The sequence below is a fragment of the Cygnus atratus genome, chromosome 26 (genome assembly GCF_013377495.2).
Source record: "Cygnus atratus isolate AKBS03 ecotype Queensland, Australia chromosome 26, CAtr_DNAZoo_HiC_assembly, whole genome shotgun sequence".
Lineage (NCBI taxonomy): Eukaryota > Metazoa > Chordata > Aves > Anseriformes > Anatidae > Cygnus > Cygnus atratus.
The window spans coordinates 3474386-3491005 of NC_066387.1; the positions used below are offsets into that span (position 1 = coordinate 3474386).

Consider the following 16620-nt stretch of genomic DNA (forward strand, 5'->3'; position numbering starts at 1 on the left):
ACCTGGCGCTGCACATGTGGGGACAGAAGGGGCTGGCTGTACTCACCGATGGGCTTCCCTGTGTGGATGTCGATGATAAAGCCAGGGGCCTGGTTCCCACACAGGATCTGGTACTCAGCTGGAAGGGAAACACTGCAGTCATGGCCATGCCTGCTGGGCAGGCAGTGAGGAATGAGAGGGACAAGGGCCAAGAATGGCTGGAGTGAGTGGAGAGAGGATTTAACAGGTCAGAGGGGATCTGCGTGGTGCCTGGCCAGGAATCTCAGCGGCTGGCACATGGGGAACTATGAGCATGCGTATGGCACAGGGCAGAGAGCTTACACATGTACTGCAGGGCACAGTCACACCTACAGGTACACATGCACACTGGCACATGCACACAAAGAGACATGCATGCACGTGCATGTCCCCATAGCGTTCACACCTGTAGGCACTGTCTGCCAGCCATGATGCTTTCCCTTGTCCCCCATTATTTTGTTACTCCCCCTGTGTCTGTGTCTCAAAGTGCACAGAAAAGTAAGAGGGTAGCCACGATCTCAAGATGCCTTTCCAGTAAGTTTGACTTACAGCTGGCTGGCGTGGGGCAGGGCTCACACGGCTTGTTCCAGGCCTTGCCAATGTTGTAGGAGCAGCAGCACATCTTCTTGGTCATGTTGAAGGACAGCTCATTCTCACATGTATCATTGTAGTTGCGATAGCACACACTCTTCCTCATGTCTGCAAGAGCAGCCCAGACAATGTCTTGTGCCCACCCTCAGAATGAGTGCTGCAAGCCCGAGCGAGCTCCTTGCCAGGGATATGTCAGACGGCCCTGTCCTGGTGCTCAGGGACTGCAAGTAATGCACAGGCCCAGCAAAGTGGCTGCAGTGATGGGCTGAAGCTCTGCTTGGTGAGAGCTTTGGACTCTGTCCCACAGCAGGCAGTGGCAATGCACATCCTCTGACATGGGCAACGTGTGTGGTGTAGGGGCAGGGATGCATTCAGGCATCCTGAGTCCCAGCCCCTGCTCCCAGCACTTCCCACGCCTTCCACTCAGCCAAACTGCTCATGCCATGCTGCCCACAGCACCACCCATAAGTAGGGCACAGCCAGGGGGCTGCTGGGCCCCTTCCCGGAGTTTTGGATAATGCCATACCCATGCAGTTATTTCCTCCGTTGACTTGCATGTACTCAGGGGGGCACACACAGGTGTAGTTGCCAAGGGTGTTGTAGCAGGTCCCAGGGCCACAGATCCCAATGTGAGCAGAGCACTCATCAATATCTGCCAAACAGAGGAGACGGGAGGTTAAAGTACTGGGCACAGGTAGAGACAGGCTTGATGTGGGGTGGAGGACATGGGCTTGGCCCTAGGTATGGATAGGCCTGGCACAGGGCACATGCAAGCTGGCATAGGGACCAAGATGGCCTGGCATAGAGAAAGGGGCCAGGATTTGTGATAACAGGAAATCTGGAAGAGAAAGGGGAAGAGATTCTGCCAACCACTCCTACAGCATAAAGGGAAAGCCCAGCACAGATACAACCACGACTCTGTTGCACACACATACACACATGCATGCACACGCTTGTGCCACAGGCAACAAGCACAGTACAGCTACCTTCACAGATGCGTGTGTCCTCATTGAGGTAGTAGCCGAGGGGGCACTCACACTGGAAGCTGCCAAAAGTGTTCACACAGTTGCCACCCTGGCAGAGGCCCGGCAGCTCCTGGCACTCATCGATATCTGTGGAGGGAGAGCAGCCAGGAGGTGTTCACTACCTGGTAGACCAGACCAGGGAGCGTCCTCAAACCAGGACCCCCCTCTTGTGCTGATCCCACTGCCTGCAGCTCCTGCTGACACCCAAGCAGCTCTGTGAGGTGTCTGGAAAATGTCTGAGCATTCACTTGCTGTTTACCGTTGGGTGGTCAGGGCTCACTCAGCAGGCACTAACCAGCCCGGTGATGTGGCAGATGGTGCTCACACATGGCTAGGCTCCCCCAGCTCCTGAGCCCCTCGTGAGGGTCCGGGTGGCCAGGTGGGCTTACCTTCCAGGATGACAGTGATGGGGTTGGGCCGGAAACCTTCTCCTCCAGGGCACAGGGTCTTGTACTCAGCTGTGGAAAAAGTCAGTCAGGGGGGTCCTGAGCTGAGTGAGCTCCCGTGAAACAGGACAGGGAGGGAAACCCAGGGGAAACCCAGGAGAAACAGGACATGGGGGTAGTGATTGAGGTACAGATGGAGCAGCCTGACTCCTGTCACCCTCTAAGCCAACTCAGCCTCCCTAGCTCTGCCTGTCCAATCCTGAATGGGGTTATTCCACATTTCCCAGCCTTGTGACAAGGAACAAAGGATCCCAGTCTGGACCCCCAAGTCACAACCTGCCTGGTCTCCCCCCACCTTTCCCCAGCCTTGGTCTACATGTCTAACCTTACACAGCAGGGTCAGCCTCTCCTCTCTCATTTTCCCTTGCTCTACCATAATTATAACAAATACTGGACCCAGGACTCCTACCCTGATCTGAGAAGCCACAGGGGCACAGCCCCTTCTCTTCTTTCTGCCCTATGCTGCCCATCCAGCCCCTCCAGTTCATCCCAGATGACTTCCCAACTCACTTGTGTTGGCTGGAGGACAAAGCTCACAGGGGTTACCCCATGCACGACCCAGTGAGCAGCAGCAAGATGCCCGGGTGACACCAACTCCAATTTCTGCACTGCAGGAGATCCCCCCATCTCCTCGATCTTGGGTGTCCAGGAAGCAGTTTCCAACACGGGTATCTATGCAAAGAAAGCACTGTGTGAGTAAGCAAAGAATTGCGTGCACAGGAGGAAAAACATCTCTCCAACCAGGAGAGCACCCACATTGGTGACACAAGGTGGGCCAGTCGTAACAGAAGGAAAGGACTCTTCTGCTGCTGCAGGGTTAAGCCCATCATGGACGGCCAGGTATTTTACAGGGCATGTTGTGGTCCACCACCCCAGGCTCTGCTAGTTGCTAATCCTGGGCCACTACCAACAAGAAGGACCACCAAGCTCTTGACAGGAAGGTGTGTTTACCAGACAGGTCCCCACTCACCCACACAGCCCACACCAGTGGGGTTCAACTCGAAGTCTTGCGGACAGTTGCACAGGTAGCTGCCAGGGGTGTTGACGCACAGGCCATTGATACAGTTCACAGGGTCTGCACATTCATTGATGTCTGAAAAGATGGAAAGATGAAGACTGAAAAGAAAGATGAAGACTGCCACAGAAACCACTCATCTAACCTGGTCTTGAACACCTCCAGGGATGGGTCATCCACAACCTCTCTGGGCAACCTGTTCCAGTGCCTCACCACCCTCTGAGGGATGAATTTCCTCCTAATCTCTATTCTAAATCTCCCCTCTTCTAGTTTAAAAACATCCCCCCTCGTCATTATCTGGTTGAGCAAACAGTCACTCTCCATCTTTTTTATATGTCCCCTTTAAGTACTGAAAGTTCTCAATGAAGTCGCCCCGGAGCCTTCTCTTCTGTAGGCTGAACAGCCCCAGCTCTCTCAGCCTTTCTTCGCAGGAGAGGTGCTCCAGCCCCCTGATCATCTTTGTCCCTCCTCTGGACCTATTCTAACAGATACACATCCTTTTTGTGCTGGGCACCCCAGACCTGGATGCAGCACTCCAAGTGGGGCCTCACAAGGGCAGAGCAGAGGGGGACAATCACCTCCCTCCACCTGCTGCCCACTCCTCTGCTGATGCAGCCCAGGGTTACATCGGTTAGTCTTCCTTTGACATCGGTCGGTCTTCCCGTGTCAACTGATGCAGTCAGTATTAATATATCTTAAAATGCTGCTAAATCAAACCTGTGTAAAAATTTCTTGAGTGACAGTACAGCTGCCTGACCTCTTCAGGGCTACCCAAAAGCTAAAGCATATTATTGAGGGCATTATCCAAATGTCTCTTAAATACCAACAAGTATGGGGCATCAAGCCACCTCTCTAGGAAGTCTGTTTCAGTGTTTGACCACCCACACAGTAAAGGAATTTTTCCTAATATTGAATCTGAACCTCCCCTGGTGCAGCTTTGTGCTGTTTCCTCAAGTCCTATCATTGGTCACCAGGCAGAAGAAATCAGCACCTCCCTTTCTGCTTCCCCTCCTCAGGAAGTTGTAGAGAGTAAGGAGGTCACCTCTTGACCTCCTTTTCTCCAGAACTAGACAACCTGAGTGTCCCCAGACTCTCCTCACAGGCCATGCCTTCCAGCCCTTTTACCAGCTTTGTTGCCCTTCTCTGGATGCTTTCAAGTACCTTAAAATCCTTTTTATATTGTGGAGCCCAGAACTGAACACAATATTCAAGGAGAGGCTGTACCATGGGTCAGTAACCCTCATCCAATGGACCCATGCAAGTCCTGTACCTGTGCAGTTGCCTCCACTCCTGTCCAGTTCATAGCCATCATCACAGGCACAACGGAACATCCCAGGCAGGTTCTGGCAGGTCCCAAAGACACAGATATTCTGGAAAGTGCATTCATCAATATCTGCAAGAGAGGGAGAGCTGGGTACTCAGGATCTGGCAAGGTGAGGGACGGGACAGGACTCTCCTGCTCCCACTGCAAAGCAGAGCCACAGCCTAGTCACCCACTTGATAACCCATGTCCTCATGATGGTTTTAGTGCTGAGGGATATCACCTCCTGGGTGAGCAGGACCAGGAATGCTGTGTCTATGCCTTCTCCCCTCACTCCTGTTTAGTTGATTGCTCACATATTGCCTGGATCCTCAGCTTAGCCCAGCCTCTCTGCAGGCTGGGGACCAAGGCCTGGAAGTGGAAGAGCTGACATGTCTGAAGAGTAGGTCTCACCTGGAGCTGCCAGCCTGGGGAATAGCACCTTGGAGTCAGAGCAGAGCCTACAGTTCAGCACTGACATTGTGGTACCCAGCACTGATGGTCAGGGTTCTGACTACCTTCAAGAACCCAGGAGCCTTGCACCACCAGATGATGGTGTGTCTTGCTTAGTGGTGGATCGGGTGGCTATAGTGCTGAGGAGAGACAAAGGCCAGAAAGGAGGTAGACCCTGGATATCTTGAAGTAGCTAACAAAACTCTGGGCACTTACCCTGGCAGGCCTTGCTGTCCTCTGTGGGATTGAAGCCCATTTCGCACTCGCAGCGATAACCCCCAGGTGCATTGAGACACTGACCGTTCTCACACAGGTTCACATTGTCCGCACATTCATCCACATCTAGGGAGAGACAGGTGTGAGACTGAAATGGTGTCCACCCAAATATAGGAGCTTTTTCCACCTCACCCAGGAATATCCCACAAGCTTGTTCCCATCCCTCTGCTAGGAGGCTGCAAAGAAGGGGCTGCGATACTTCTTGATCCCTCCCAAACACCAGCTGAGAAGAAGGTGGATCTCGGCTGAAGGTACCTCAGCAGGCTGTGGTGCAGGGCAGGCTGCAGTGGGTTTTGGAGGATATCTGGTTTGGGGAATCCCACACAGGTAGCCAGGTGCTGGGTGAGTTTGAGAGGGGTGAGACCTTTGCCTCAGCAGGACACTCAAGCCACATTCCTGCTGCTCAGTGAGTCTGTGGGACTTACCTGTGCAGGAGAAGCCATCCCCATTGAAGCCTTCTCGGCAGGCACAGCGGTAGGACCCTGGTGTGTTGATGCAGTTGGCGTTCAGGTTGCACTTGTGCTCTTCAGTTGCACACTCATCCAGGTCTGGGGAGGGAAAAGCACCCTGTCAATTCAGACACACATACCCACGCATACACCCTTACATCCCTTTATATATACCACACACATTGATCCAGTGAGTCCCTGCACTTGTATATGTGCACCATACATACACCAGCACATCTCTACACACCTCCTACACCCACATATCCCTGCATACCTACTACACCATGCCCCAACACCCCACTGTACAGCCACATTGCCAATTTGACATCTCAATATCACACACCCACACTCCACATCCCACAAACATATGCCCTTGCTGCCACCATCACTTGTATCCTTCCCAGACAGTCACAGAGCCTGACAGTGCAACACCTGCAGCCCCCCTTCATCCTACACCTACACTTTGAAAAATCCTCATGCAGGACCCCTTGGGCTCAAGACCATTGTAAGCCAACTCAGCCCAACCTTCATAGGTACCCACAGAGCACCTGGACACACCAATATGCTCTCCTAGGATCAGAACTCACCATTGCACTTCAGCCCATCTCCAAGCCAGCCTGTGCGACACTTGCACTTGAAGCTCCCAGGCACATTGATGCAGGAGGCATGCATGTCGCAGTTGTGAGCCCCAATCTCACATTCATCAATGTCTGCAAGAAGGAAGAATATCAGAGCATGACACAACTTAGCTTCCCCAAGAACAGGTTGCCCTGGGGTTGTATCCTTGAGCTGAAGAGCTGATCTTTGTTCCCCTCTGGAATATAGAGACAAAAGGAAGGACAGCTCGCTGGCTTGGCTATAAACCAGGAAAGTGTCACCCTGCCTGAAACTTGCCTTACTGCCAGTGTGTGCCTGCCCAGGAGGGGCTCCCAGCCCCAGGGGTGCCCACAGCATCCCCCATCAGAGGGATGGTGTTCCCTCCAGGGCAGCTGCAGGAGGTGTTTGTGAGGGCTCCCACCATCACCCCAGGGCTTCACTGCTGGTGTGTTCCCACCTGTGCAGCCTGTGGTTCCCTTCTTGACGAAGTAGCCTAGCTGGCAGTGGCAGATGAAGGAGCCCTTTGTGTTTTCACACTCGCCGTGCAGGCAGATGTTAGGGTTGAGATCACATTCATTCACATCTGCAGGAGAAAAAGGGCTTGCTTTGAGCACCACAACAACCATGTCCTGACTTTGAGGCAAGCTTCTGCTTCTCTCCTTCCTTCCCTCCCCCAGCAGCCTCGTGGTACAGTGTTGATGTGCCCAGGGCACAGCTATGTCCTTACCAATACAAGTCTTCATGTCCAAGGATGCCATGAAGCCATCGAAGCAGAGGCAGCGATACTCCCCAGGGATGTTAGTACACTGCCCACCATCACAGATGTCTGGATTATCCTCACATTCATCAATATCTAGAGAGAAGAAACCATTGCTGAAGTCAAGAAGTTAGAGCCAGGGAAAGAGTATTGTGGGAGCAGTAGGGGCAGGAGGGAGTCACAGGAGGGGCTGTGTAACAAGTTATATACAGGCCTGGGGGGCCCGTAAGGAGGGGCTGGACATTGACTCACAGAATCGTAGGGGTTGGAAGGGACCTCCCGAGACCATTGGGTCCAACCCCCCTGCCAAAGCAGGTTCCCTAGAGCAGGTTGCCCAGGGAGGCATCCAGATGGGCCTTGAATATCTCCAGAGAAGGAGACCCCACAACCTCCCTGGGCAGCCTGTCCCAGTGCTCCGTCACCCTCACCGGGAAGAAGTTCTTTCGCGTGTTGGTGTGGAACTTCCTGGGCTCCATCTTGTGGCCATTGCCCCTTGTCCTGTCCCCAAAGAGCACTGAAAAGTGGTTGGCTATGTCCCTCTGCCTCCCACGCTTCAGGTATTTATAAACATTGATAAGATCCCCTCTCAGTCTTCTTTTCTCAAGGCTGACCAGACCCAGGTCTCTCAGCCTTTCCTCGCAGGGGAGATGCTCCAGGCCCCGTATCATCTTTGTGGCCCTCCACTGGACTCTTTCCAGGAGATCCCTGTCTTTTTTGTGCCGGGGAGCCCAGAACTGGACACAGTACTCCAGGTGAACTGACAGCAGTGCAGAGCAAACCTTAGTCCAGAGAAATCACCTCTCCAGAAGTGACCTAAAAACGAGACCCCCTCACTCTCACACTACGTCTGGCAGGCAGTGGATGCAGAGGACCCTGGGACAGCACCTACGAGAGCCAAGCTGAACACTCACCTGCACATGATCTCTTGTCTGGCATCAGTGCATAGCCTTCACTGCAGCTGCACTCATAGCTGCCCTCCGAGTTGGAGCAGTGCGTGTCACAGCCACCGTTGGTTATGGTGCACTCATCAATGTCTGGGGGTGAAGGGAGAAGTCAGGCATCAAGTTAAGTCATAAGCTGGGATGCATGCACTGCAGCAGACCTGCTCAGATTCAGTGCCAGCATGCAAGAACAAGGTGGGAGAGATGCCTTCATGATGGGCTTGTTGCAGAGGGAACAAAGCTCCCCTGCCCGGGTGAAAGCATTCTTGCCTTCACTGTCAACCACTTCCCAGCTCACAAGTTTCATAGCTGGTGATAACCCTTTGCCAACAGGCAGGAGGTTCCCCCCACACCTGATGTTAACGTATACTCAGGCACCCTGCTGAGCATCATAAGAGGTATGAAGCCAGGAGGGTCCTGGATGCATATTGGGGTCTTGGCATAGCATTTGGAGAAGTGGAGCACTCACCGACACAGCCCTGTCTGTCTGGTGTGGCCTGGAAGCCCGAATCACAAGCACACTGGTAGGTACCGATGATATTGACACAGCGTCCATTGCGACACAGGTTGTCACTGAGGGAGCACTCATTGATATCTGTGGTGGAGAGAAGAGTTTGAGCAGCCAGCCATCCTGCTACCATGTCGAGCATCATTTCATACACAGCCCTGGGTACCCTGATGTACTACTGGCTCTAAACTCAATTTGTCCTTGCTTTCTGACCTGATACTCTCCCACGTACTTTCTGTCCAGAGAAGAGAAAGCAGGCTGATTCCCCAGAGCCATGACCTGCAGTCCCTAGGCTCAGCCCCAGGCTGGTCTGATTTAACTCTACCTTCATTCTTCTGTCCTCTCTGAGTCAGCAATTCACTGCCTCCTCCCATCATTACTTGGTGCTGTTTATGATTCCCAGGAGCCTGAAACACAGATTCCTGATCATGCTAGAACCCAGCTCAGCTCAGTCTGCCCAAGGCAAGTTCTTTTCGCTTGCACACTTATTGCTGGCTTGCAGGTTATGGCTGTGCAAATGGTCTAAACAAAGCTACAAATGAGCACTAAAACTTGGTTGTTTAACACATAACAAGCACTTGACACTGCCTCACACTGCCTAGACCAATCTCAGAGATTAAAAGGGACTAGGAACCATTCCTACTTGGGGTATCACCAACTTGCTTGGGAGGCTAGACCTTGGTTGTATGGATTTGTGTGGGTAGAGATCGTGGGGCTTCAGGCCTAGAGAATATTTAATTTACTGGTAGAGATATAGCTATAGCAGCCAGTAGAAAACCGAGATCTGCCTTCTCCTTACCAGCACCCCACTGCTCTGTATTCAATGAAGAGCAGGTAGAACAAGAGACATAAATGCAGTGAAACCCTGGGAGTCATCTCAGAACTTCCTGGTTGAGTGTGTTCTACACATACATGGGATTGGAAGAAAATTCATGGGCCTCAAGTCTCAAGACTCAAGTCTCCCTGCATCATTATCCTTGATGAGACTATGGTCATAACATAGCTTTCCATCACCTTACCTACACAAATGTTCCCTTCAGAAGTCAGCTCGTGTCCAGGCGGGCAGATACATTCAAAGCTGCCATCTGTGTTCATGCAGATCCCGCCTCGGCACAGCAGTGGGTCCTGCTCGCACTCGTTGATATCTGCAGAGTGACATGAAATGTGGTTAATTGTTCCCTTCAGCTGGGTTTTCCCAATGTGGCAGCCAAAAAAGCCCCCCAAAATTTGTCATCATCAGAAAGAATTGTGAGGACAGAAAGAATCAGTTTGCTGCTGTATAAAGTGTGCCCACATCTTGAGCATTGTGTGTGTGCAGCTGGGATCTTTGCAAGTTAGGATACACTGTGAAAGCTAAGCAAAAGAGCCAAGGGGATGGAGTGGCTGCCTTATAAAAAGACATTAAAGTAACTGAGACTCTGCAGTTTGAAGAGAAGTAGAATTTGATTGATGCTCACAGAATCAGCAAAGCAGTGTCTATGCTGAATTTAGAACAACGGTTTACTATATGCTTCCATACAAGAAGGGTGCCTTTGGTGAAAGTAGAATGGATCATTTAAATTGGTTAAAAGCAAATACTTCTAGCCCCAGGAGGTTGTAGAGATAGATAGGATCAGCAGGCAGCTGATCAAAATATAATTAGACAAGAAGTTCATAAATAGATGCGAAAAGGTCTGGGTGGAGACATTGCTTTCAGCATTCCTAATAAAACTTGAGAACTTCCCCTGAGGCTGACATGCAGGACTGATGCACAGAGAGCCTGTGTTGTGTCTCATGAACCTCTGACTTCAATTTACATGTTTTGCTGTTCTCCCAGGACCATCTATGGCACTCTCAACCCTTCACACAGAGCCCTTCCTCTACAAGTACTGCCATTCAGCACAGTTCTGCCTTTGCAACCAAACAAAGGTAGAAGACTCACTGCCCTGGGGAGAGCAAACACTGTCAGGGATCTCTCCTCAGCATCAGGACTCCTGCAACGCCCCTAGAAGGCAACGTAGAAATTTGGCTTGATACCAGGGAACAGAGAGCTAATAAAATTCTCACAGCATCTCTACAGGCCCAGGTCATTTGTTGTGTAATTGACAGTGCCCAGGTGCAGCCAGAAGAATGAGACAAATAGGTAGCTGGACAACCAGACACATAGACAGCAGCTTGGAATGAGGTCATTTGTCAGATCTGGTACCAGAGACTCTCTTCCCCAGGGAAAAACAGTAAGGGTGCTGCTCTGCCCTAGAGATGAGCCCTTACCCATGCAGTTCTTCATCATCATGAAGCCGCTCTCGTAGCCTTCAAAGCACTCACACTCGAAGCTGCCCGGCGTGTTGACACAGGTGCCATGGCCACACAGGTCTGGTGAGATGCGGCACTCGTCGATATCTGTGGGGGATGAAGACCAGCTAGTGGTGGCAGGACAGGCTACAAAGCGCAACAGCTGGCACTGGGCTGCCTCTCTCTGGTGCAGGGCTGATCCTTCCTACCACAAGCTGGAGGAGGGTCACAAGCTGTTTGTGACTCTGCCCTTTGCTTCTCTGAACATCCCTAAGATAATTGCCATGACTCCTCTGGGTGCCACCATAATGCTAAGCATCCCACAAGGCAGTGGGATGGGCAAGAGTGGTTCAGAGGAACATTTTTTTTCCCTTACCTGTACAGTTCCTTTCCTCAGCATCCAGAGCAAAGCCACTGCCACAGAGACATCTGAAACTGCCGATGGTGTTCCGACAGGTCCCATGAGTGCACAGGCCAGAGAAGACCTTACATTCATTCACATCTGTAGGGGAAGGTTGAACAGCAGTGTTTCAGGAGAGGGATGTCTGCAATGAACTTAGGGTCCTGGAACCAGGTTCCTTGGGCTGTAGCTGAGATAGGCTGAGCACAGCCCACAATTAACCACTCCCCTCTTTCTTCTCACCTTTGTAGAAGGGCCTGCCAGAAAGCACATCTCCTCGGTTGGCAAAGCCAGGTCCCCTTGGGCAGATGGCCTTGTACTCGTTAGAGCCGATCTTGGGACATTCTTCACAGTCGATGCCCCAGGCTGAGCCCACAGAGCAGCAGCACATGTCAATCCGGTACTTGCCCGGCAGAGGCTCTGTGCACTCATCTTCATCCCACTTCATGTAGCACTGTTCCACACGCACATCTGGTGAGAGAGCAGAGCTGAGTTCCTGCCTGCAGCACCTGACCTCTGGAAAGGCCAGAGGTATTTTTTTTCTGGGACATTAGCCCTGTGCCATAGTTAGCATTGTCCTTAGAACAGCTTTGGCTGGAGCCAGAAAACATCCTCCAAACAATGCCCAGGTATGGGCCATTTGGATAAATGGCCACCGTGTTTGGGATGATATTAAAGATGATTGATATGGACATGGCTGGCCTGTGACTGTTGGCACAATGGCCAGAAAACAGTCCCTCCTTGGGGGAGCTAGTAGTGCAGATGACCCTATGAAAGGCACACATTTTTCATGATGTGCCCAGAAAGCAGCTGGGAGTTGCTTTAGGGCTCCTGGGCAGGGTCATTAACCTGTATTGTTAGGTTATCTGCTTGAAGTCTGATCACTGTAACAGCCGTGATGAACAGAAGTGGTGGACCTTTGAAAACATAGCATGCAGAATTGGCTACTCCTGATATCCACGCAAGGACAAAGGTTGCACTACTGGCTGGACCTGGGACATGAAGCTGTGGCACACTTGCCTTGATTGGGCTGCTTGCTTTGGCTGCTCGTAACAAGTTTTACATGCTGCAGACAGCAGCAGTCTTGGGGATTGATTGATGGCATGTGGTTGGATATGGGATGGTTGGGCCTATGTGGAGATGGCTGAACAGACATCAGGGGTCTTGATCAGATGGACCAGATGAGGTGTTCTTACCCACACATGTCCTAGCGGTGCCGTCGAGGGTCAGCCCTTCTGGACACTCACACCGAAAGGACCCGGCGGTGTTTACACAGCGGCCGTTTGGACAGACGCCAGGGAACACTTCACACTCATTTACATCTGTTGGCAGGAAAGCAAGAGGCAGGCATGAGGGTGGCACATAGTCGTGCCCAGTACGGCTTCGAGGGGCTCCTGGAGAAGCTGGAAAGAGCCCAGAGCTGCCCACCTGGCTAGCACTGGAAGCTTGTCACACTGAAAAACATGCTACAGGCACAGGCACTGCCATACCCAGACACTTTTGCAAGGAGGCTGCATCATGAAGCCTTTTCAGAGAGGAACAGACAGAGAGGGTGGTCCTGTTGCACAGGTCCACAGCTGGCACAGAGCTGACAGAGCAGCACGACGACGCATAAACATAACTGCTGTGTGTACACACACTGGTGCTACACACCACTGAACGGTCTCCATTTAGAGCACCCCGTCTGCAGTGTTCAGGGCAGATGCCAAAGCAAGAAAGCACGAAATAACACAGAAGGTATGAGACTCCAGCCAGCCGTGTCCAAACTCAAAGATGCAGAAAAACAACAAATAAACAATGACTATGTTCCCAATTAAAAAAGTCTTCTGTGTCCTGCAACACTTTACCTTCACATGTGACCCCCTTCATCCTGGCATAGCCCCGGGGACAGGCAGTATCTGCAAGAAAACAGGATAACAGAGGAACATTGGCAGATAAATGGGCTGCATCCTACTTTCATGATTTGTTTGCCAAGAAGAACCTTACCAATCTCACAGCGCTCACAGGGGCTGCCCCATGCTGCTCCCAGTGTTGCACAGCACTCTGATTTCAATGTGGCCCCGTTGATGTTCACCTCACAACGTCCATCCTGGATGTTCAGCCAGCATGTCCCTTTCATGCTGTCTGCAGGGACAAAGGCAAGGCTTTGAGTCAAGAGCTGCTCCTTGGCTAATGTTCCCAACTTCATAACAGCCAGCCTTTCACAATAAGCAGGTAGGAGAAACTATACATAAGCTGCAGTGTGACTATTGCTTTCTGTCTCCACTTTATTTATCAGGCATGGGGCCAAGCACTTTGTAGCATGGACCCAAACTGCTGTTCCTTAGAGCCGTGTCCCACTGCTATGCTGTGGAGCAGCATTTCTGTGCTCTCTGATACAACTACAATTGCATCAGTTCCGTGTCCTGCCCTTTTTCTATTCTCAGCCTGCTCCTCTTCTGGATAGAAAGAGTCCCTTCTGCATAGCTGCCCCAGGTTGCTATACACCAACGCCATGCAAGGCCCTGACCATCTAGGAAGTGAGTACCTTCTCACCATCTTGATGAGAAGGGATCTACTTCATCTTGATGTGCCTTAATCTCAGCACACTACAAATCCATCTGGTGAGTGAGAATACACCATCATGAGCTGTAGGGTCCCCTTGGGCCCCATGCCTGTGCTTTGTCTTGCTGCAGCACAATTAGGGATTTCTGTCTGGTACAATGCCCAGAGCACTGTCTGAAGTTTCAGCATTTCAGGTTTCCTGGATGCATAAGAGATGTTAATTGCTACAATTAACAATAAGAAAACACAAGATGAGAAAGAAAGGCCTCAAAGGATATCCATCCCTGGGCTACGATCACAGGACTTGCTTCAGGTGAACAGCAAGGGCTGCTGTAGGGCAGCGCTGATAATCAGTGTCCTGGAGTTGCCTCCAGAAGGCCATATCCTTACCCACACAGATGGTGCCACTGGGGTCCAGCTTGCTGCCTGGGGAGCATTCACAAGCAAAGGAGCCAGCATTGTTCCTGCAGACACCGTTCACGCAAGGGTTAGAGGTGCACTCATTGATATCTGCAGAAAGAAATGGACTGTCACTGTGGTAAGTAAGCACTGTGGGATGCAGTCTTCTGGGCCAGGGACTTGGGGAGGCAAGAAGCAAAGAACATGAAGAAGGGAAATTTTCAGCTGCTCAGAAGTTCACCAGTCCAGGCCGTAAGAATCCTGCATGTACAACTCCAAGTATGCGCCATCTCAAAGTGGATAGGCCCTGACAGCAGGCACTGAAATTAGCGAGCTTCTTCAGCATTGGGGAAATAGATGGATTGAGGCTCGTCGATGGAACTACTGGGAAATTGTAGGGCTTTGGCTTTCCTAATCTGGTCCCTGGCTGCTCAGGCAATGTCTCTGTATCTCTTCCATGCTATCTGTCCTTGCTTTCACTCTCTGTAGGACTTGTTTTCTGTTTGTGTTTGGCCAGGAGCTCCTTGTTCATTCATGCAGGCCACCTGGCATTTTTGCCCAATTTCCTCTTTGTTGGGATGCATCGCTCCCAAGTTTGAAGGAGGTGATCCTTGAATATTAACCAGCTTTCCTGGGCCTTTCTTCCCTCCAGGGCTTTGTCCCATATTACTTTATCAAGCAGATCCCTGAAGAGGCCGAAGTCCAGGGTACTAAGCTTTCTGTGCTCCCTCTTTGCTGCACTCTAGATCCAAAACTGCACCATTTCATGGTCACTGCACCCAAGGCTGCCCTTTGAGTTTCCCATTCCCCACCAGCCTCCCCCTATGAGGACTAGGGCTTGTGAATGAAAGGCTGCTTCTATCTGTCTGTAAAAGGCTTCATCTGCTTGGTCTTCTTGATCAGGTGGCCTGTAGCAGACTGCTGCTATAATGTCCCCTGTCCCTGTCCTCCTTTTAATCCTGAATGATGGACTCACTCACTCAGGGATGCTGCTGGCTAAGGGGGAGCAGCCACAATGTTGACCATGGCCTTTACGTGCTTGTCTGCATCAGATGTGAGGCTTCTTGGCATTTGCCATTTATCACGTTCTTTACAGATAATGAGGGTTTTGTCTAAACAGATGCATAAAGTGCCAGTGTTTTCATAGAATCATAGAATCATAGAATATCCCGAGTTGGAAGGGATCCACAAGGATCATCGAGTCCAACTCCTGGCACCACACAGGTCAACCCAAAAATTCAGACCATGTGACTAAGTGCACAGTCCAAACGCTTCTTAAACTCCGACAGGCTTGGTGCAGTGACTACTTCCCTGGGGAGTTTGGGGCTTTGTGGTCAGCAAACAAATCTCTCCTACTACAAACTGTAAGCTTTCAATCAAATACCCCAAATTTGTAATTTTGGTCAGGTTCTAGCTACAATTTTGGGAGCTTGGAGGAAATTGTTCTGGTTTGCAGTCACTGAAAAGCTCAGACGTTTTGGGGTTTGTACGTCCACTGTTTTGAATAAAGAGTGAAATTCCCTCTGGAAAAAAAAATAATCCCCAAACCTGGCCCTGCTCCAGCTCAAACCACTGCGGGCAAAAGAGAACCAAAGACACATTAAACTTTGAGCTCATTTCGGGCAGGATGACAAGACATAGCTCACTCTTCATAACTTGCAAAGATGCTCTCTGTTGTCTTAAGAGTCACAATACCTTCACAGGTGTCTGTCTCAGTCCTGAAGACAAAGCCCTTTGGGCAGGTGCAGGTGTAGCTGCCAGGTGTGTTGCGGCACAGTCCGTTGTCACACAGCAAACGATTGACAGTACATTCATCAACATCTGTGAAAAAGATAGGGTTTCTGAGCTACAACACCAGGGTCCATTCTTTCAGTTTGCCAGCCCTACAGCACTCCAACAGCCTGAGAGGCACAGAAATGCTCCTTTTTGCCCAGATCAATACTATACAAGGCATGATGTGTGTAAGCAAACACATACAGGTCTGCAGACAAAACCAGAACGTAGTTGAGACAAAAAGACATCTGCCTCGCCAACACTGACTGCTTTCAGCAACACTAGGTAGTAGGATGCACCTCTCTAGGGACTTAACCCAGCTTAGGCAGTGCTGGTATTTCTAGAGTAGGCTAGTCCACCCCATACAGCCCAGCATCTTTCTTAGCACTCACTGCCCTTGCTGTCTCTTGAGGGTCTGGTGTTTTCATGCCTGACACCTTGGTATCATCACCAGGTGATGTTTCTTGTACTGGTGGCAGTTCTACTCTGTGTAGGAGGTCGGAATAGGTCCTGAGGGTTCCTCCACAAACACTCCTGTGATTTACGTCATCTATCCCTCCCTTCTACTCAGGTTCTTTATCCAGTCAATGGAAGGTGGACAGCAGGTGATCTGGTGTGCCTCAATCCACACTTGGGGGGGTCTGGACCGTGTTCCAGAGTGGCCTGCCCCTTTCTTGAATGTAGAGCAATCCTACAGCAACAGGTTTAGCGAGATGACAAGGGGGAGATATAGTCCCATCCTCAAAGCAATGCTATGTGGAAAGTATGTTAAACCCCATATGTACATTTTCTTGCACAGTACCTTGTGCTTTTCCACGTGGAGAAGGCACCCCTGAATACAGACAGTGCTGAGGGCA

General features: G+C 51.0%; 1 protein-coding gene across 1 annotated transcript in view; it reads right to left on the bottom strand.

Annotated features, from left to right (window-relative positions):
• Positions 1-16620, bottom strand: part of LOC118258995 (fibrillin-2) — a 111196-nt gene that overhangs the window by 17016 nt on the left and 77560 nt on the right. Inside the window, exons 18-41 of the mRNA XM_035568150.2 lie at positions 15686-15811; positions 13982-14101; positions 13034-13171; positions 12895-12945; positions 12244-12369; positions 11291-11518; positions 11024-11149; positions 10627-10755; positions 9396-9521; positions 8338-8463; positions 7839-7961; positions 6898-7023; positions 6628-6753; positions 6161-6283; positions 5550-5672; positions 5065-5190; positions 4366-4488; positions 3051-3173; positions 2591-2752; positions 2024-2092; positions 1596-1721; positions 1136-1261; positions 568-717; positions 47-118 (exon numbers count right to left, since the gene is read on the bottom strand). Coding sequence (XP_035424043.2) covers positions 47-118; positions 568-717; positions 1136-1261; positions 1596-1721; positions 2024-2092; positions 2591-2752; positions 3051-3173; positions 4366-4488; positions 5065-5190; positions 5550-5672; positions 6161-6283; positions 6628-6753; positions 6898-7023; positions 7839-7961; positions 8338-8463; positions 9396-9521; positions 10627-10755; positions 11024-11149; positions 11291-11518; positions 12244-12369; positions 12895-12945; positions 13034-13171; positions 13982-14101; positions 15686-15811 — 2994 coding nt within the window. The remainder of the gene's footprint in view (positions 1-46; positions 119-567; positions 718-1135; positions 1262-1595; positions 1722-2023; positions 2093-2590; positions 2753-3050; positions 3174-4365; positions 4489-5064; positions 5191-5549; positions 5673-6160; positions 6284-6627; positions 6754-6897; positions 7024-7838; positions 7962-8337; positions 8464-9395; positions 9522-10626; positions 10756-11023; positions 11150-11290; positions 11519-12243; positions 12370-12894; positions 12946-13033; positions 13172-13981; positions 14102-15685; positions 15812-16620) is intronic.